General features: G+C 42.0%; 1 protein-coding gene across 14 annotated transcripts in view; it reads right to left on the minus strand.

The window, feature by feature from the left end:
- Positions 1-16,885, minus strand: part of CAMK2G (calcium/calmodulin dependent protein kinase II gamma) — a 118,210-nt gene that overhangs the window by 17,498 nt on the left and 83,827 nt on the right. For 8 of the 14 annotated variants that reach the window (XM_064717147.1, XM_064717151.1, XM_064717149.1 and 5 more), the window contains exons 13-14: positions 10,917-10,957; positions 2,306-2,338 (exon numbers count right to left, since the gene is read on the minus strand). In XM_064717147.1, coding sequence (XP_064573217.1) covers positions 2,306-2,338; positions 10,917-10,957 — 74 coding nt within the window. The remainder of the gene's footprint in view (positions 1-2,305; positions 2,339-10,916; positions 10,958-16,885) is intronic. The other 6 variants (XM_064717150.1, XM_064717148.1, XM_064717160.1 and 3 more) reach the window with 1 other exon arrangement.

A 16,885-nucleotide genomic window follows, 5' to 3' on the forward strand; every position in this document is an offset into this window, starting at 1 on the left:
TCATTGTAGACGTCAAAGAGACAGATCAACCTGGAAAAGTTAATCCCAAGCTATTTTATGGCACAAACTTCTGACAATGGTCCACCTCTCCACACAGCACTGAGGCTCTTGTATACTTCTTCAGCAACAGTCATCCTAATGCAGAGACCTATCTTCCAAACCTCTTCCAGTGTGAGGAAGGTAACCCATTTTTCTTAGCCCACTGGGATAAGAAGACAAAATTAGCACGGAAGAAGCTATACAAAAATAACTCCACTGTTTTGGAAGGCTTTATAACTAAAAGGCCAAATGCGAAAAAAACACAACAAAACAACCAAAACCTAAACAAACATCCACGAAGACACTAAAAGTTCCAAATAAAAAGTTGACAACAGCCTGCTAGGAGTGTTATGTTGCCTTATAAAGTGCAAAGCCCCACATACTCAAAAGCACACAGCCTACCCTCCAGTCTGCACTGAGCACCCACCTCACCCACAATATTCTTCCCCAGCCAGTGGGCTGAAGACAACCAAGTTTGCCAGTCCAGAATTGGATAGCATTTTATTGCAGGACAGTGTCCCAATGAAATTGGACGCAGCTTAGCCTGCATGTTTTTCACAGCTCTTTCTCAGGTGAAGGAAGGTGTCTGACATATTGAGCTTCCTGCACACACTGACATCCTGCGGCCATCTCACCACGTGCTCTTCCCTGGAACAAACCAGCCTTTCCTTCCCAGGGGTGCAGGCAGCACAGCCAACTCTTACCCCTCCTTCCCCCCTGCTGCCAGCCAACATCAGTCACTGGCCAGGGTACAATCCTTGGTAATTCTGTACAACTCAAGCTAAAAGAGGCCCATTCACCTAAAAAAGGTGCTAGGTCCTTCTTAAGATCTGTAACACAATTCGTTTTGGCACAGCAGTTGGCAACATTTCCTGAGCTCGACAAGAGACAGACAGACAGACAGGCACGAGCAACACAGAGGGTGCAAGAGAAAGAAAACAGACCAGTGCTCATATCGTAGGGACACACACACATAGCCAACTAAAAGAAACTACCAATACATGGGCTGTGTCTGGTTATTCAGCCACTTTCACTGCTTCCATGTTTTCAGAGGCTGATGCTTACATGGTGTACATATCCCAACTGCTGTAAAACAATATGCAAAGGGAATTTAAGCATTGCTGGCAGTAGGCAAATTTAAGTATTGCTGGCAGAAGGGCAAGAAAGGCAAAGTGAACTTCTGCCCTGCATAAAGGCAGGGCTGGTGAAAAGTTAGTCACTCACTTCAGATTTTCAAAGCAGTACTTTGGGATTACTTTTTTTGTGGGTTTTTTAAACACAGTTTTAAGGTGTCATTGAAGGAGGAAGAGGAGAAATATCTTCCACGTAGTAATGCAAAAACAATTATTCTGCTGTCTTGGTACCGTAACATGCCCATCTCTATCTGAAATGGGAGAAATTCTTTCTGTTATTTTTCTGTGCATAGGAGATAATACAATAACTAATTCTTGTCCTTTGGTTGCTGTTCATATCTTGGTGTCAAAGTGTGTCATTGGGCTGTGTATGACTTCTGACAATATGACACTGGCCAATTTCCTCTTTGAACCCTTGAGAGTGGATTTGACTATTTTTTTAGCAAATTCTATAAATGTCAAACACCTTGATGGATGAAAAAGGAAATGAACAGGACAGGGGGGCAGTTACTAGGTATTTGGTCATGCTGGGATACATAAACAAGATCAGGACAAAAGGAAGTTTTGGATTATAAAGGCTCTGAACAAACCTTTTCAGTAAGTAGGCAAAAAAAAGAAGTGACCAGGCAGCTCTGAGCTGCGCAGTGGTGCTGTGCCCACACATTTCATCTGAACAGTGGAGCCCCATCAGTCTCTGCCACATTTGGAGTGACTCCCAGTTTGTTCTAACACTGCAAGACTCCTATCAAGGATGGCAGCACCAATACCAGGCAAAGCACCTGTTCCTCTTTTTGGCACCTCTGCAACAGAATGACAAAGCCTCCTGTCCGGGAAGGCACACACCTGCTCTGCTGAGCCCAGGAGACCACTGTCTTTTTTCATTTCACACTCAGAGCAGGCAAAGTCAAACTGAGCTGCCAGCAGCTGGATTTTCTGCACAAAATGGGAGCTGTATGTGGCCAGAGGATCACAGAGCCCTTTTTGTGAGGACATGGACCCCTGGGTGCACACTGACCCCCCCGGCCACCCCCTGGCACGGACATGCTATGTAGGGTGATGAGCACAAGCCGAGCGTGCATGGCATGGAGAATGGCGGAGGCACGAATCGCAGGCAGCTTACGGGAGGTGCTCACCATCAAATGCACACTGGAGCTCGACTTCCTTTTCTGGACACATCATTGAGAGAGGGAAAGAGAAGGGAAGAGAGGAGATGAGAAGAAAAGCACAGAAACTATTCACACATTAGTGTGCCAGCAAGGGCCCCCCTGCCAATAATGCTCCCCTGAGGCAGGTATAAGCAGCAGCAGAAATGCACAGACATGGAAAAAAGGAACAGAGAGAAAAGTCACCATTAAAGCACACAACTACACACCAGAGGAAAGGGCAGGGCTGAAGACCCCCATCTCCTCAAACACTGAGGTCAGAACATAGGTGCCCCACACACTGATATAAGGGGAGAAGAAGAGAGAGCAATATATGTGCACAAGACATGGGATACAAGGGGGTGTCTCTCTGTGTGCTCCCACCTCTGAAAATGGGGCAGCTCCCCCAGCCAAACCGAAGAGGTAGGCAGAAACCCCCTGTGTGTTCACATTTGGAGAATGCAGAGTGTGTTTGCAACTCAAATTAGAGAGTAGAGAGGAGGCCACAACAGAAAGGCACACGCAGGAACTAAAGAAAGAAGAGGGAACTTGTGTGCATAGCATGGGGAGGAGAAAGGCTCCCTCATATCAAATTTGGACTTGATTGGAGAGGTAATGCTCAAACAAGTAAGACAGAAGCACTCAACAGCCAGAGCACTTTGCACTTTCAGATATTGGGAGAAGAACAAACAGGTTCAAACACTACTCAACCTTCTTGGACTCTACTCTTGTTTAATGGCATTTTCAGTCATCTTCAAAAACACCCTCACATGAAATTGCACTCTCCAGTAAATGAGGCTCAGCATGCAGTTCCTTCCTTTTTCACTAAACTCTTGGAGTCATCCAGTTCAAGCTGAGCCTGGCAGGTCATTCAGCATTACAATGTTATTCCTTCCCCTTGCTGTCTCCATGTACATTCTCCATCTGCCCTCCTCCTTTGGTACTATCTAGGCTATTTCTCTGCTGCTTACTACAGTCTAGCCCCCAGGGCGGTATAGCAGGTTTTGTCATGCCAGACAAAACCCACGATGGTGTGGGCTCAGTTCTGTAGCTCTGGACTCCTGCACACTACCACAGCACCCCCTGGAGCAGCCTGTGAGCACAGAACAGGCCATGGAGCTGTAGCTCCCCACTTCATACACTTACTGAGCCTTCCCAGCTCTTACCTTGAATATTGCCTTCATCCCCGCTGTCCTCACATCAGAGCTCAAGCACGCAGACACACACACAGAGGCATGTGTTTGAAAGCAGAAGTGCCCATGTTCACCTCATACCCAGAACCCCATTCGTAATCACACCATACACAGTCACATAGGCACTGCATGAACAGGCTCAAACTGGCAAAGCTTCTGCCTCATCCGATCTTTAATTCCAGAACAGACAGACTCTGATCTGTTCACCATTTGGCTCACAGATCTTCCATTTCATGGAGGCACAACACGGGGCTTGCCATTACATGGTGTACAAATTTGTGTTTCCTCTCATTTCTTTCAGGACAATTTAGCTTCTCCACAGGCTTTTCCTCAAGCTAGAACTAAAACAGCATCTACTACCAGTGCATGAATATAATTCTTAGTCTGCCATCAAACCAGAGAAATCCTTGTACCCCATCTCAACAGGGAATCTGTGGAAATTCACAACAATGGAAAACTACTGGTTTTACTTTTAATGCATCCTGTAAGTTGCAGCAGACAAAAAGGAACTATATGGATACTGAGGTAAACCTGTCCCTAAGAAAGACAATCTCATTTGAAATTCATACAGACTTCCAGTAAGTTACAAAAGAAAAAAGGGACAGAAAATGTTAAGATACAAGCATAAGGTTCAATAGGAAAAGAATCAACTAAACCATGTGGAAAACAAACACCCTCCTACACAGAGGCACAAGTAAACACTGACACAGGAGGAAACAGAACCCTCTGCAGATCAGAATTTAATCAGAGTACAAGCTAAATTTAACACAGTGTTAGTCTATTACAGGGCATGGTGTAGTGTAGAAATCCCAGAAAGGACATTATTCCTGGGTACTATAATAACACAAGGAAGAAAAGCTAGGTTGGCAGTATGAGAAGGGCAGGGAGAGGTCTGTGTTATGACTAGAGCATCAAAGTACTACTAAAACACAAGACAGGTTAGATAATGCCAACATGAGACACTGGCAGGAAGTGCTAAAGCATCAAAATTTATTAAGTCAAATCATACACAAGGAAGTACTAAACCAGATCAATCTCCCAGTACATCTTAACAGCTGCATCAGAACCATCTATTGTTACTTTCCCAAGGTGACTAGCTGAGTGAGCAAAGCTTTTTGTTTTTCTTCTCATGTGACTGCAACTTAGCGAAGTAAGTAAGATAACAGAAGTTTAGTTATAGAGTTCTCTCTCCCTTCTATAACACAAAACCCTCTAAGAACTACTAGGCAGGGCAGAGATGTCCCAGGGAATGAAAAAACTTGTTAAAGGCAGACACAGCCTATGGTAAAGCACCTCACTGATCACTTTAAGGGTTTCCCTACACCTGAGTGACAAAACATTCTCCCTAAGCACTACAGACAACAAACCTAGGGATGAATGTTTGTTACAGTTCTGTTTTTACTATGTGTGTGAATTTTAGGTGTTCATCTCTCAAAGAGGAGCAGATTCTGTACGGTGAAACATAAGAAACAGTCTTGCTTTAGGTAGTAATCAACAGAAGTCAGCAGGAGACAGAAGACATTCTGAAGAATCACTTTCTCTTCAGCATGGCAGCAATACTAGAAATGGTGAGTGTAAATCATTCCACAGCACATACTCACATACTAAAACATACTAAAATAAGCAGAGTGATTCCAAGCAAGGTCCCATTCACAGTCCCAGGAACTTAACATGGCTATGTTATTTTTATGACAGCTTTCTGTGTTTCCATCTTCTACATGCAGTTGTCCCTCAGTCTAATACTGACAGTATTTATGTTAAAATATCATGCTTGCAGCAACTCACATTCCTATGGAGAGGACAGTCATTTTAGAACTTAAGGTAGGAAAAAAATGAAAAAAATGCTGAACTAAAGGCAGATCATCATACTGAGAGTCATCTTGAACCAGCAAATTTGAGGTCCTATTTTCTACTTCTGCTTCAGCCCTTTTGTGTGATGCTGAGCAAATCATTTAATCTTTGTCAATCCATCTTCTCTCTTGCCCTTTTGTCAGCTTGTCTATTTAAATTGTAAGCTAAGAGGCAGGGATTTTCTGCTTAGCCACCACTAACTAAGCACACTGGACCCTTGATCTCAGTTGGTGTTTCCAGGCATTACAACAATGCAGTGAAAAAAACTGACTGCATCAAAGATGGATATAATGTGCTGCTGGATGTCAGCACTTAAACAGATCTAAAGCACTCCCCAGGTGTCTTGCATAACACAGTTCAGCACAAAACTCTGCTGCTCAGATGAACTTGGGCTCTCCCTGTTTAGCTTCACCATAAACAATCAGTTATACTTTAAACAGTATGGCTTTAAGATTATAACAAGTTCAGATACAGAGATAGGAGCATTAACTCCTGTTGGTCACTGTGTGAATGTTACTTGACCCTTGCAGATTTCACAGGTTGCTTTACCTTGCTACTGTGCCTTCTCTTTTAAGGCATGCTTTCACCAACTGCTTCCCAGCAGCCATGCCAATTTACAGAGCATCCTTCCTTCCCCACATACTCTTTATGGGCAAAGGGCAGGGAAAGTGGTACACATCAGGCATAAAATGTACACTTACTGCAATATTTCTTACAAACAGCAGAACAAATGGTATTTGGTATCTCTTTGCAGTTATGTAACATATAGGGCAGATTTTAGAACATTAACCTTGTTAAACCAAATGAATGGATTTTTCCTCTTTCAGTCAAGTTCTCTTTTCAGCTGTGCTATTCAGCTTTTACTGGGAAAGAAAACAGAGCGCATGTGGCAGAAAGACAAGGTAGAAAATTAACTGGCTTGGCAGAGCATTGCAAGTGAATGCTGTTAAAATCTCCTGCATCCCACAGCATGCTCCACAATTTACTATCTACATAGTGTTACAGTGGGCCTGAAGAACATTATTGATATAATTTTGTAAATTGTAGTCACAAACCCAAGTGGTCAAAAGAAAGAAAAAAACAAACTGACAAAGAGCTTAGAGAAGGATCAATTAAAAAATAATTACCATTACATGCTTAACTGAAAATAAGACTTTGTGCATTAAAAATTCTGACTATAGAAATGGGTCTTACAGGCCCTGCTAGAACTGGTAATACACACAACCTCCCACACCAGCAGGAAGTGAAATACCCCTTTGGAAAAAAGGGAACATGACTCTTTGAAGTGCTACCCAGAGACAAAAAAAAATCAGCAGTAGGACTGTAACACTCACTACAGGGAGCCCAGACCCTGACAAGCTTAGAGGAAGGACACTCAGAATAAAGTGTCCTTAATCTTCATCCAGGTGTTTACCCCAGCCCACTCCTTAACCCCTCTCACCTTGCAGCAGATGGCAACTCCACATAACAGTCATAAAGGGGAGCAAGAAAGCAAATAAATCTGATTTGAAATATCTAAAGTAAATTTTTTAATGGTAGATGCACAATGTTGCTCATAAATTTAGAATCTTAAAAAAAATACCTGGGACCTACAGAGATGACCACAAGATAGGTGGTTATCTTACAGGGGCTCTGCAACTCGTCACTCAGTATCTTCTAGGCTCACTTTCTGGATTTGAAAGCAGAAAACCATATTCCTTGGGGAGAAAACTTGGCCCTTCCTGCTGCTACTCCAACAGCTTGGATCCAAATTCTGCTTGAAGAGAGTGAGTGCAGCACTACAAAGGTTTGGTGAGCAGGCAGAATTTAAGATTCAAGGCAGTTTAAATCATTTATTATTTAAGATAATGGAAAAGTTCTCAAGTGCCAAGCTGATGAAATATCTACCAATTAGCAGAATTAGTACTTGAAATAGAAGCAACAGTGCAAAATGAAAACCAGGAATGCTTCAAATAAAATTTGGAAAGGAATTTGCTAGAGGAGGCAGTCATATCTATGGAAATTTATCAAAACAACCCGTGTGGACACACGAGTATTGGAATTTTAAAAAAGAGTTTCTTTCCTGTCTTCCCCTCCTGATTTAAACTTCTACCACTGCCTTCCAAAATGGTCTGATCCAAGTAAAATGCATGCATCCTCATTGCTCTAGTGCTAAACTGTCTTCAGCAAAGGATTTGAGCCTATTGCTAGAGAAACAATAATCGTGCTTTTTTGTTTTAGTATCAGCTCAACACAACTCACAGTAGATGCTCCTATCACCATGTATGCCTATCAAATCATTCCTCTCTCATTTATGCTAAGTCAGCAAGTACATGCTGTACCTTGCATCAGAAATTCACCAACACACATTTTCCTGGAGTTATTGGGAATAAAACTTGAGAAATATGTGTATGTCTCACTCAAGCTTGTGTAATACTATGGTAATAGAAATTTCTACTATCCCTGTCAAACAATGTGGAATTCTAGCACAGTCAGCTCTGTATGCCAGCCACAAAAAGGGAAAGTTACCTTGAACAGAAAACAAATAAACACAAACTGGTGGTGCTTTTTTCTCAATGTCTTTAAAGCCATTAAGTTTTTCACTAGTGTAATAATCTATTTGTGGAAGAAATACCCTTTCAATTCTTATCTACTTTGTGGATATCTGTGACAACAGTCTTATAGTGCACAGTCACCCCGGATCAGATAAAACCAATGAAGAAACTGAAACATATTTCCTCTCAAATCTCTATAAAGAGTTGATTTCCGAGAAGGTTGTAAGAGACAAACAGAAAGCTCTAAAATCAAACCAGTCTTCTTATCTGGAGGAAACATGAGAAACAGCCTGACCAGATGGCATGTGGTCAGCAGCAGACTCCAGTTAGAAGTACAGCATGCAGTGCTTGTTCTAAACCTACACCGGATGTAGAATAATTTATTTAGGAAGTGGGAGTGAAAAGGATACCACAAAAACTGAAAATCTGGTTGGTGTTCAAGCCATGGTATTTGTGCTCTGCACTACTGCAATGGGCAGAAAATCATTGTTTGGCACAAGTAACACCAGATGCTGTTACCTCAACCAGACACTGGCACAAGTCATTTGTCAGAACTGTACAGGATGAGAAAGTGTGGGGAGTTAAAATTACACGTTTCCTGCATAAGGAGCAACACATGACAAGTATGCTGGTCACAATGGTGAGGCCACCAACCAGACAGTGACCAGCACAAAGATTGTCCTCAGCAGTCCATGGGCCAGTACTGCTCCAACAAGCAAACAGATATGGTAAAAGACTACACTTCAAATGGGATGCAGTGCCCATTGCAGTAGGGCAAAGAAAAAGATAAGCAGGTAGACACAGAAATCCTAAAACAGAAGTGTTAAGGATGTCCTATTAACACACACAGAGCATTATGTATTCTCTGTCTTGTCCAAGCTTAGCTTGGGGGAAAACAACTTGTACTTTTAGAAGTCTATATTACTGAGCAGAAGAGTAACTCAAACAGGAGCTTTAATAAAAAACACATTATTTATTTCTGAGTTTTAACACTTACAGAAATGAGGACTCAAAATCCATACCTGAAGGTAGACACCATTTAGGGAAAATGGGAAGCTTAAACACCTCTCCTGGGGGCCCTCAGCCCAGGGTGAACATGAGCAATGCACCTCATGGACAACACCGAGGCTCACACTGCAAAGCCAGACTGCTGGAACCCTTTGGAGGGAGGAAGCTGCATGGACTCTTGACTGCAGGTCTCCAGTGTCCTGCAGAAGCAGCAGTTTCCTGAGGACAACCTCATTTACCATATCAGAGAATGCTATGCTCTCTAATATACCTTCCACTTTATCAAAGTATTCAATTACACATTCAAGGAGCAACATACACTGCAAAGGGATGAAGAAAAGTAAATCCAGAATTATCCTTTTCACAGAGGAAGACATTGTGTACTCGAAGAACCAAACACCACAAGCTTTCTATGGAGCTGGAAAGTTCTAACATACAGGCTCTCCTTGTAACTACATTACCAGGAAGTTGTGCCTCAAGATTTACGTGTACATCCTTTGTTCATTTTTGAATATTTTAACCCAAGATGCGACACTCCCTGAAAGCTTGTTACAAATCAAGAATCCTAAGAAGAAAGCCATTTTTCATCTAGATAGGTAATAATGACATGTTGATACCTACTGGTTTTCCAATTACTTCTCCCCTGCCTCACTGGGATTTTGAAGCAAACACCTGTTGGTTCTCATTTCACAACATGAGGGATAATCCATTCTTATTCCACTGGAATTCTACTGTAATGTTTTAAATATCAACAGATGCAACAACTCTACCACACTTGCTGTATTAGTGTGCATGTGTTCAATGCATGTCTGTACGAGAGGCAGGCTGGTGCAATGGCCAAAAGCTCCTCTTGCAGGCACATATCAAAGACAAGAATCCTAGGGCAGGAACAGCATTTTCACAGAGCATTTTGATCCAAAAGTAAACAAACCCCAAAACCTGGATGTCAGTGGGGCAGAATACTGCAGAACTGTAAGAATGCATGTTTTATTAGAGCAGTCCCAAAAACAACACAACTCTTCTGAAAACACCTCTTTTTCCAGCAACCTGCTTGTACTGTAAGCCCTCTGGGAACAAAGCCTCATATAAATGGAAAAGGGGCTCAGAGAGCAGGAGAGAACAAGTGTGCTGGTCCTACAGTGTGAAGGTCAGCCCCCCAGCACAGGGAGAATGAAGAATGCCACAGTGCTAAACCAGGAGATGATCTGTTCCACCTAAGAGCTGTGGAGAAAGGTTTGGACTTCAAAGGAAAATGCAAGCAAATGAACCCAACTCTTCTTTTCCATGTGGAGGACAATTATCCTTCAGAACAATTAGGGGAGGACCAAGCTCTAGCCTATAATTGTCTCTCCTCCAGTATCAGATGATAAAGGGCTGCTGCCTGCAACAACAGAGCCTTGGCAAGGGCCTGTGTGACCTCCAGAAATAAAAGATGACCATGCAACACAAAGAGTGACATTGAAGTGGGGAAAAAATAATTCCCTTCAGAAGGGAACAAGAGAGTGCCTCAACTTCAGGCACATGAGTGGAACTTTTAACACAATCCTCAGTTTCTGTTCTGTCCAAACATGAACATTTGGAGGCTCCTCCTTCCCCACCCTTCTTCCCAGCTCAGCCTCCAGCATCTGTCCAAGTGAGTAGACCAAGAAACTTCCATGGGGTCTGCTGGCTGTATCATCAGTCACCCACAATTACTCTGTGCAATTTTCACAGTCAGAAGCACTGAACAGAACAGACTTGTCAGAGGCATGTGTAACAACTGAGCAAGTCCTTGGTCTTTCTAATCCAGTGCTGACCAGTTCTCCATACATCACAGAAAGTGGAAAAGGAACTCCTGCTGCTGCAACAGTGCACTTAGCTAGTTATGCACGTAAGAAACACTAAGATCCCACCCAGGGTTCCATAACAAGACACAGGGCTGTGGTTTTACCCTGGAAAGGGACAGGCACCAGAGAGACTGGCTGCCTTCTGTTCAGATGGTGTGAGAGACAGTGAAATGGCAAAGCAAGAACTTACCTTCACTCCATCTGACTTCTTGTTCAGCAGGCTTTTGGCAGCTGTGGAGAAAAGCAGAAGTAGATCACATTTTGGTTTCAAGACTACCTTCTCTCTCTCTCTCTCTCCCACTCCCCCAATTCCCTCAAAAATGCACAAAACTTCAGAAGGACAAGTCACTCATCAAATTAATCCTGATAACAGAGGGTCATCTATCCTATCTACTGTTCACCTATTCAGGCAAAATACTACCACTTTCACCACCTCAAGAAGACCAAGTCTGAAATGGTAATTTAGAGCTTCTCTGTCAATCCCCCACTCACACACTGGGACCCCACCCAGAAGTGTCAGCAGTTACAGGGGGAAAAGAAACCTGTCTGATTTTTGCAGCAGGATAAAGGCTGCACCTGTAAGTACAGCCATTCACATAACAGATGTGGTTTATAAAGGGGGTGCTGATAATACAGAAGCCTTTTAATTACTGTTATTCACAGTTTCTCTGGGCATAGCTGGATAGCTAAAAGTGCAAAAGGCAGCATCTGAAAACTGGTAAAAAAAGGAAGAATGGCAAAAGAGACAGGGAACTAGGCTGAATTTCTTAATTGAAAGATAAAGATGCTCTGCTGTGCTCAACTTGAACAACTGGCACTACCAATGAAACTGAGAATGATAAGCACACACAGAGAGCCCACAACAAAGGCCCACTTGGGAGTGATGAAGGAGCTGCTTCATCTATTACAGCCAAGTGCTGCATTAACCATGACTGTCAACAGCAAGTCCCCATCTACAACTTCAACAGATACAAACCATTTCTTGTCTACTTATGAAGAATGTATTCAGTTGTACCAACTTCTGTAAACAGCATGCAAGACAGCACACATGCTTTGGCTCTCCTAAGCAGCTACCTTCTGGGTCTGGGCACAGGGGTTTTAGATGCAGCAAAGATGAGGCCTAGAGAAATGGGAAGTCCTATGGCAATGCTGACAATACTGTTGAAATTCTCAAAGACATACTGACCAACTTGCACAGAGTGCTCAGTCTCCCTAGAAGCAGCAACATTAGGCAAAAAAGGTTTTTGTAATACCTAAGCAACTATTCAAATTTTCTGTCTACCATATTTTCCATTCTGCCTTCTCTACAAGACCCCACAGACATGGATTAACTACACAATATTAACTGAGCTGGTGCAAATGACTACAGGATCTCCTCCCAACAAAGAGGTGGCACCCCATATAAGCTTACTAGAATCTTTGAATTGGTTTCCTAATTCTACTCTCTAATGCAAGTATAAAGCTAGATTACAATTTTGTTTTCATTCCAGCTCTCAGAAGCCAAGAACATTGGAAGAACCTCATGCAGAGGTTTTCTAAATGTGATGTGTCAAAACAAAGTGTTCCAATGTGCACACATAAAGGTGGGCAAAGCAACTCATCTGCCCTGCAACAGTCTCTTTTCAGAGTGTACACATATTAAAGCATTGCAAGACTGCAAGACAAGTAAGTTCTTGCCACCTTCAAGGCATGACAAAGGCTAGCTTGATTCTACATGCAAGTGAGAAGGAGAACAATGTGACTATGGGGTCAAAAGGGATCCAGCATTCATGCCATCCATGCATGAAGGCATCTCACACAACAACTGCTGAAAACAAGAAACTGTTACGGCCTTACAACACTTCGGAAGGAGTAAAGGATTCTGCAACTTAACAAATACGCCAAATGGGACATCCTTGAAGTGGGAAAAAAAAAGCCACCATCAGAGAAGCAAAATAGTACCACCATATGTTCTGGGAATATCCCAGAAACAAGCAGGGAAGCCAACATTTTTCACACTTTCTACAGTTTCCCCACAACCTCACATTCATCTTTGTGGACAGAAGGCAGCTAAAATCACATTCTACAACATCAGAGCAAATTCAGCTGAGAGTCCCTCCCTGCAGCCCAGCACTATGCAATGCTGATCTGTGTTCCCTGGTGCAGCCTGCCCATCCAGCCTCCTTCCCTGACTGTACCTCTGCAGGGCACACACTGCTCTCCCACAGCCCTGACAGCATCCCAGGACTGTAGAAAGAAACTTGCTCTGTGGTGTACTTGGTTCATGCACCATACTGGGTTTATAAAGAGCTGGAGAGCCCATGAAATGCATTTACACACAAAGATGACTCAGACACCTCAGACAACAGGGAAACATGCAGGTCTACCCACAGATCAACCTGTACAAATTACAAGACACAAATAAAAGGGGATGCAAGAGGATTTTCTACACAAGCAACAGACAAGACTTCCTATAACAATAATCCTTTTAGAAGACAGGCAGATTAGCAAAGAGACAACAGGAGGGGAAATATCCAAAGACACATGCAGGCAGATTCTTTACTGTTCCTGAAACAGTCTTGTACCAATGCTCTACGGTTTTCCAGGTGTGAGATGCTAGGACTAATTTTCTCTATCTTTCCCATTTCCTCTACATGTCAAAGGGATTAAATTCCCTCTTAACTTTTAGAAGTTAAGAGTTCTTCTAGAATAAAGAAACATGAAAACACATGCTGCTAACTCAGTAACTTAAAAACACAATTCTGTTCCTGGCTTAACAAGACCCTCTTCAGTTAAACTCTGAAGAGAAACACAAAAGGCCTCTCCTGCACATACTCCTCCCTCTTCCCACATTTTTCAGTTTTGGCATCCATAGTAAACAGCCTGGGCTCTGGACTGTGCTCCTGGCAGAAGCACAAATCCTTAATGCTGAACTCATCAGCAATAAACACCAGGCACTCTGGATGTACCAGAGCCCAGGGGGGACTGATGAGGAAATACTCTGCAAAGACAGCCATGGGTAGCGCCTTCCCCACTGCCAGCCCCACTCCTTCTCTTCCAGAGACAGCAACCCTTCATCCAGCCTGACCCTGGGTTTGCCCTGTCCTCAACTGCCAAAACTCAGGTACATTTCTCACTTCAGTTAAGCTTCCAGATAATTCTTTTTTGGGACGCAGGAAGAACACAGAGGCTGCTTTTATTAAGTCTGACTAACTTATGATGCTACTCTAACAAACAAGCCAAGTTCTGGCTTCTAAACACAAGCATTTACACCTGAAGAATTCTGGACTTTACTAAGACTTCATAAAATAAAAATTGTATCATACCAACACAGACTTCCCAATGACACAGAGTTGCAGCCTGTCATTCTCATATTCTCAGTTAAAAGAAAGCAATATTAACTATTTCTCAACTTGATGACACTTCTGGGGTCACCACAAAGGAGCCAACAGTCAGTGTGCAGTCACAAGAGGCACTTTTGGCTACCATCACACACAATAACCATGAATGCAGTGTAACTTCAAGAATATCTATTTATTAAGGACAAGCACCACAATAAAAAGTATTCCCAGAGCTTTCCTGAACTTTAGAGAGAGGAATGTAGAAGTAGAAGAAATTAATAATTTGCATCCACTTTTCCACTTTTGATGATAAATTAGACTCTCTGGCTATAGTGATAAACAGTTAAATGCAGTAATGAAATCTGTATCACTCTAGGAAGTTGCAAATGGAAGTTACTAACTGCAATCCACTGCTTTGGCAGGTCCACACTGCAGCAGCTGAGCACCATTCACTGAAACCCTTACTGTTTCTTAAGAGATTTAGTAGATACAGAGAAAACACTTAAAAACAACTTAATCTTACATTAAATGTGACTTCATCTTCTGCTTGGGAAATGTAGTTTCCAGTGATGATATACTTATTTAGTCAAAGCCCTACAAATACCTTAATAATTTTTTCCCCATCCATATTTTCATACCTTTGGATTCCTACCAGGAGTTACAAATTTCTGGTCCTGAATCAATATCTACCTAACACAACACAGTAGAAACTTCACATAAATTACTCCTTTCAGTTAAAGAAAGGAACTCAAATTTCAACCTGAGTATAGAAGTATATGTATATACATACACACACATGCACAAAATAACAAAAATTCAATTTCACACTTCTTGAAGGGAGGTATAACAAGACACCAAAATATTTCAGTACCACTTCAGTATTTGTATTATTTCCTCCTTGCTCTTTAGTCAGCTAAAAAATGTCTCTGTACAGGTTACACTAAATGTACACAGGCATATTCAGGCCTTCTTTACTTAGTTAGAAAGAACTCTGCTCCTCAAATCTGCCTCCAGCCTCTCTCAACCTCACCTATCTAGCCAAAACCTCAAACCTGCACATTGGAGTGTTAATAAGGATCTGTAAGAGACATGTAATGAATTCCAGTTATTGTCACACTCTGCCACAATAGTTCCCTCACAAAACTGACTTGCGCAAGCAGTGACAACCCAGAAGAAAGCTCAACATCAGTTAAAAATAGAGGTTTCAGGCATAAGGCATAATTACCTGCAATGTCTGCTTTAGGATCTATTTTGAACAGAGGACTTGTGCTGAACCACGTGACAGAAATTAATTTCACAGTGTGAAAGCTTGTTGAACAGCTCCCCAAATTAACAGTTGCAATCCACTTAGGAAAACAGTACTAAGAATTTCACAGAGGCCACTTGTAAGTTGTGCACAAAAATCGGCTTACAGAGAAAAGCCACTTCTCAGCATTTTGTGATGCTCCTCCTGGCACCATGGCTGCTCCTAAGATGAAAACCAGCTTTTTTTCATCCTTTTACTCAGTTTATAGCAAGACTATTTACAGAGTTTTATCTACATAAATGAGTCCAGGCATCTTTAAATATAGCAGGAGTTTCTAAAAACCTTGCCAACTCTCTTCTAGTAATAAATTTACATTTACTTCTCAGAAGATGATTTAGGAGTTTCTTGCACATGATCTAATCAGTTGATTTACAGACTGCACTTCTGTATTCTGTACAGGAATGCAGATCAGATCAGGGCTTGCTTGGATCATCTGAACATCTGAAGCCCCAAGTGAACACCCAAGTAATCCTGTATGTACCCTGGTGTGACCCTAACAAGCCTACAGCAAAACTGAGATTTCATTGTTCTCTCTTGCAGCTCAATTAACACCTTACAGACTGTGAAGAGAAGCTACAAATCCCTTATGGTTACCAGGTTTCTTCTTCCTGACTTATGCTGAAAGGAGTGCAACTGTACCTGCTTTAACCAAAGAGCCTACAGCTGGCCTGGGATGCAATCTTCTAAAAAAACCACAAACAGCCAGTATTAAATGACTGAATACATCATAACTGGGGAAAGGAACCAGATATCTTTTAACTTAACTGGCCTGGGGCAAAAGACACACAGCAAGCAACAAATTACTCACAAAAGAACAGAAACTTTTTTTTTTCTTTGCAAAAAGCAAGAATTTTTGATGGGCTAAGGAGAGAGAAAGTACTGCTACAGATTCTTTAGGAATACAATTTGTCACAGGCCTATACAGAGAAGGAGCTCCATACTACAAAATGTGACACAGGAGATAGTAATGGCAATGAGATTAAAGGAGTCTTCTCATATTTCCTGCAGATAGTACAATCATGCCTAATTAATTGATACTGGGGTCACATGAGCCTTTATTTTCCTCTTTGTTCAAAACATCTATGGAAGAAGCTTTTAGGAGATCTCATCCCCAGGCAGGAAGAAGCTTCTCTCTTCATAAATCTAGTCCCCTGTTTGCTGCAAATGAGACATTTAAAAATCCACAAAACAGTGTCACTCAATCAGAGAAAAATAAAAACCTCTTAAGGGCTTTAGGGGAAGAAAGAAAGAAATATTATTGCAGAACCCTTCAAGTCTGAGGCCTACCTGAAGTTCCCACCCAAACTTTTAAACTTATTACTTTTAGTTAGCATGCACTTATTCTTTAATTTCAGCAGATGTATCTACTTCAACTGCAGCCAACTAGAAAACCAAAGTAAATTAAAAATAATTACAATTTTAAGAAGTCAAGCTCATATTACACACAGTCCTGCAAAGGAAACAGGAGTAGATGATCTCATCCCTCTAAAAACACATAAAAAGGTAAGGAATTGCTACTCTCAACAGAGGCTT

This window comes from Zonotrichia leucophrys, chromosome 6 (assembly GCF_028769735.1).
Source record: "Zonotrichia leucophrys gambelii isolate GWCS_2022_RI chromosome 6, RI_Zleu_2.0, whole genome shotgun sequence".
Taxonomy (NCBI): domain Eukaryota; kingdom Metazoa; phylum Chordata; class Aves; order Passeriformes; family Passerellidae; genus Zonotrichia; species Zonotrichia leucophrys.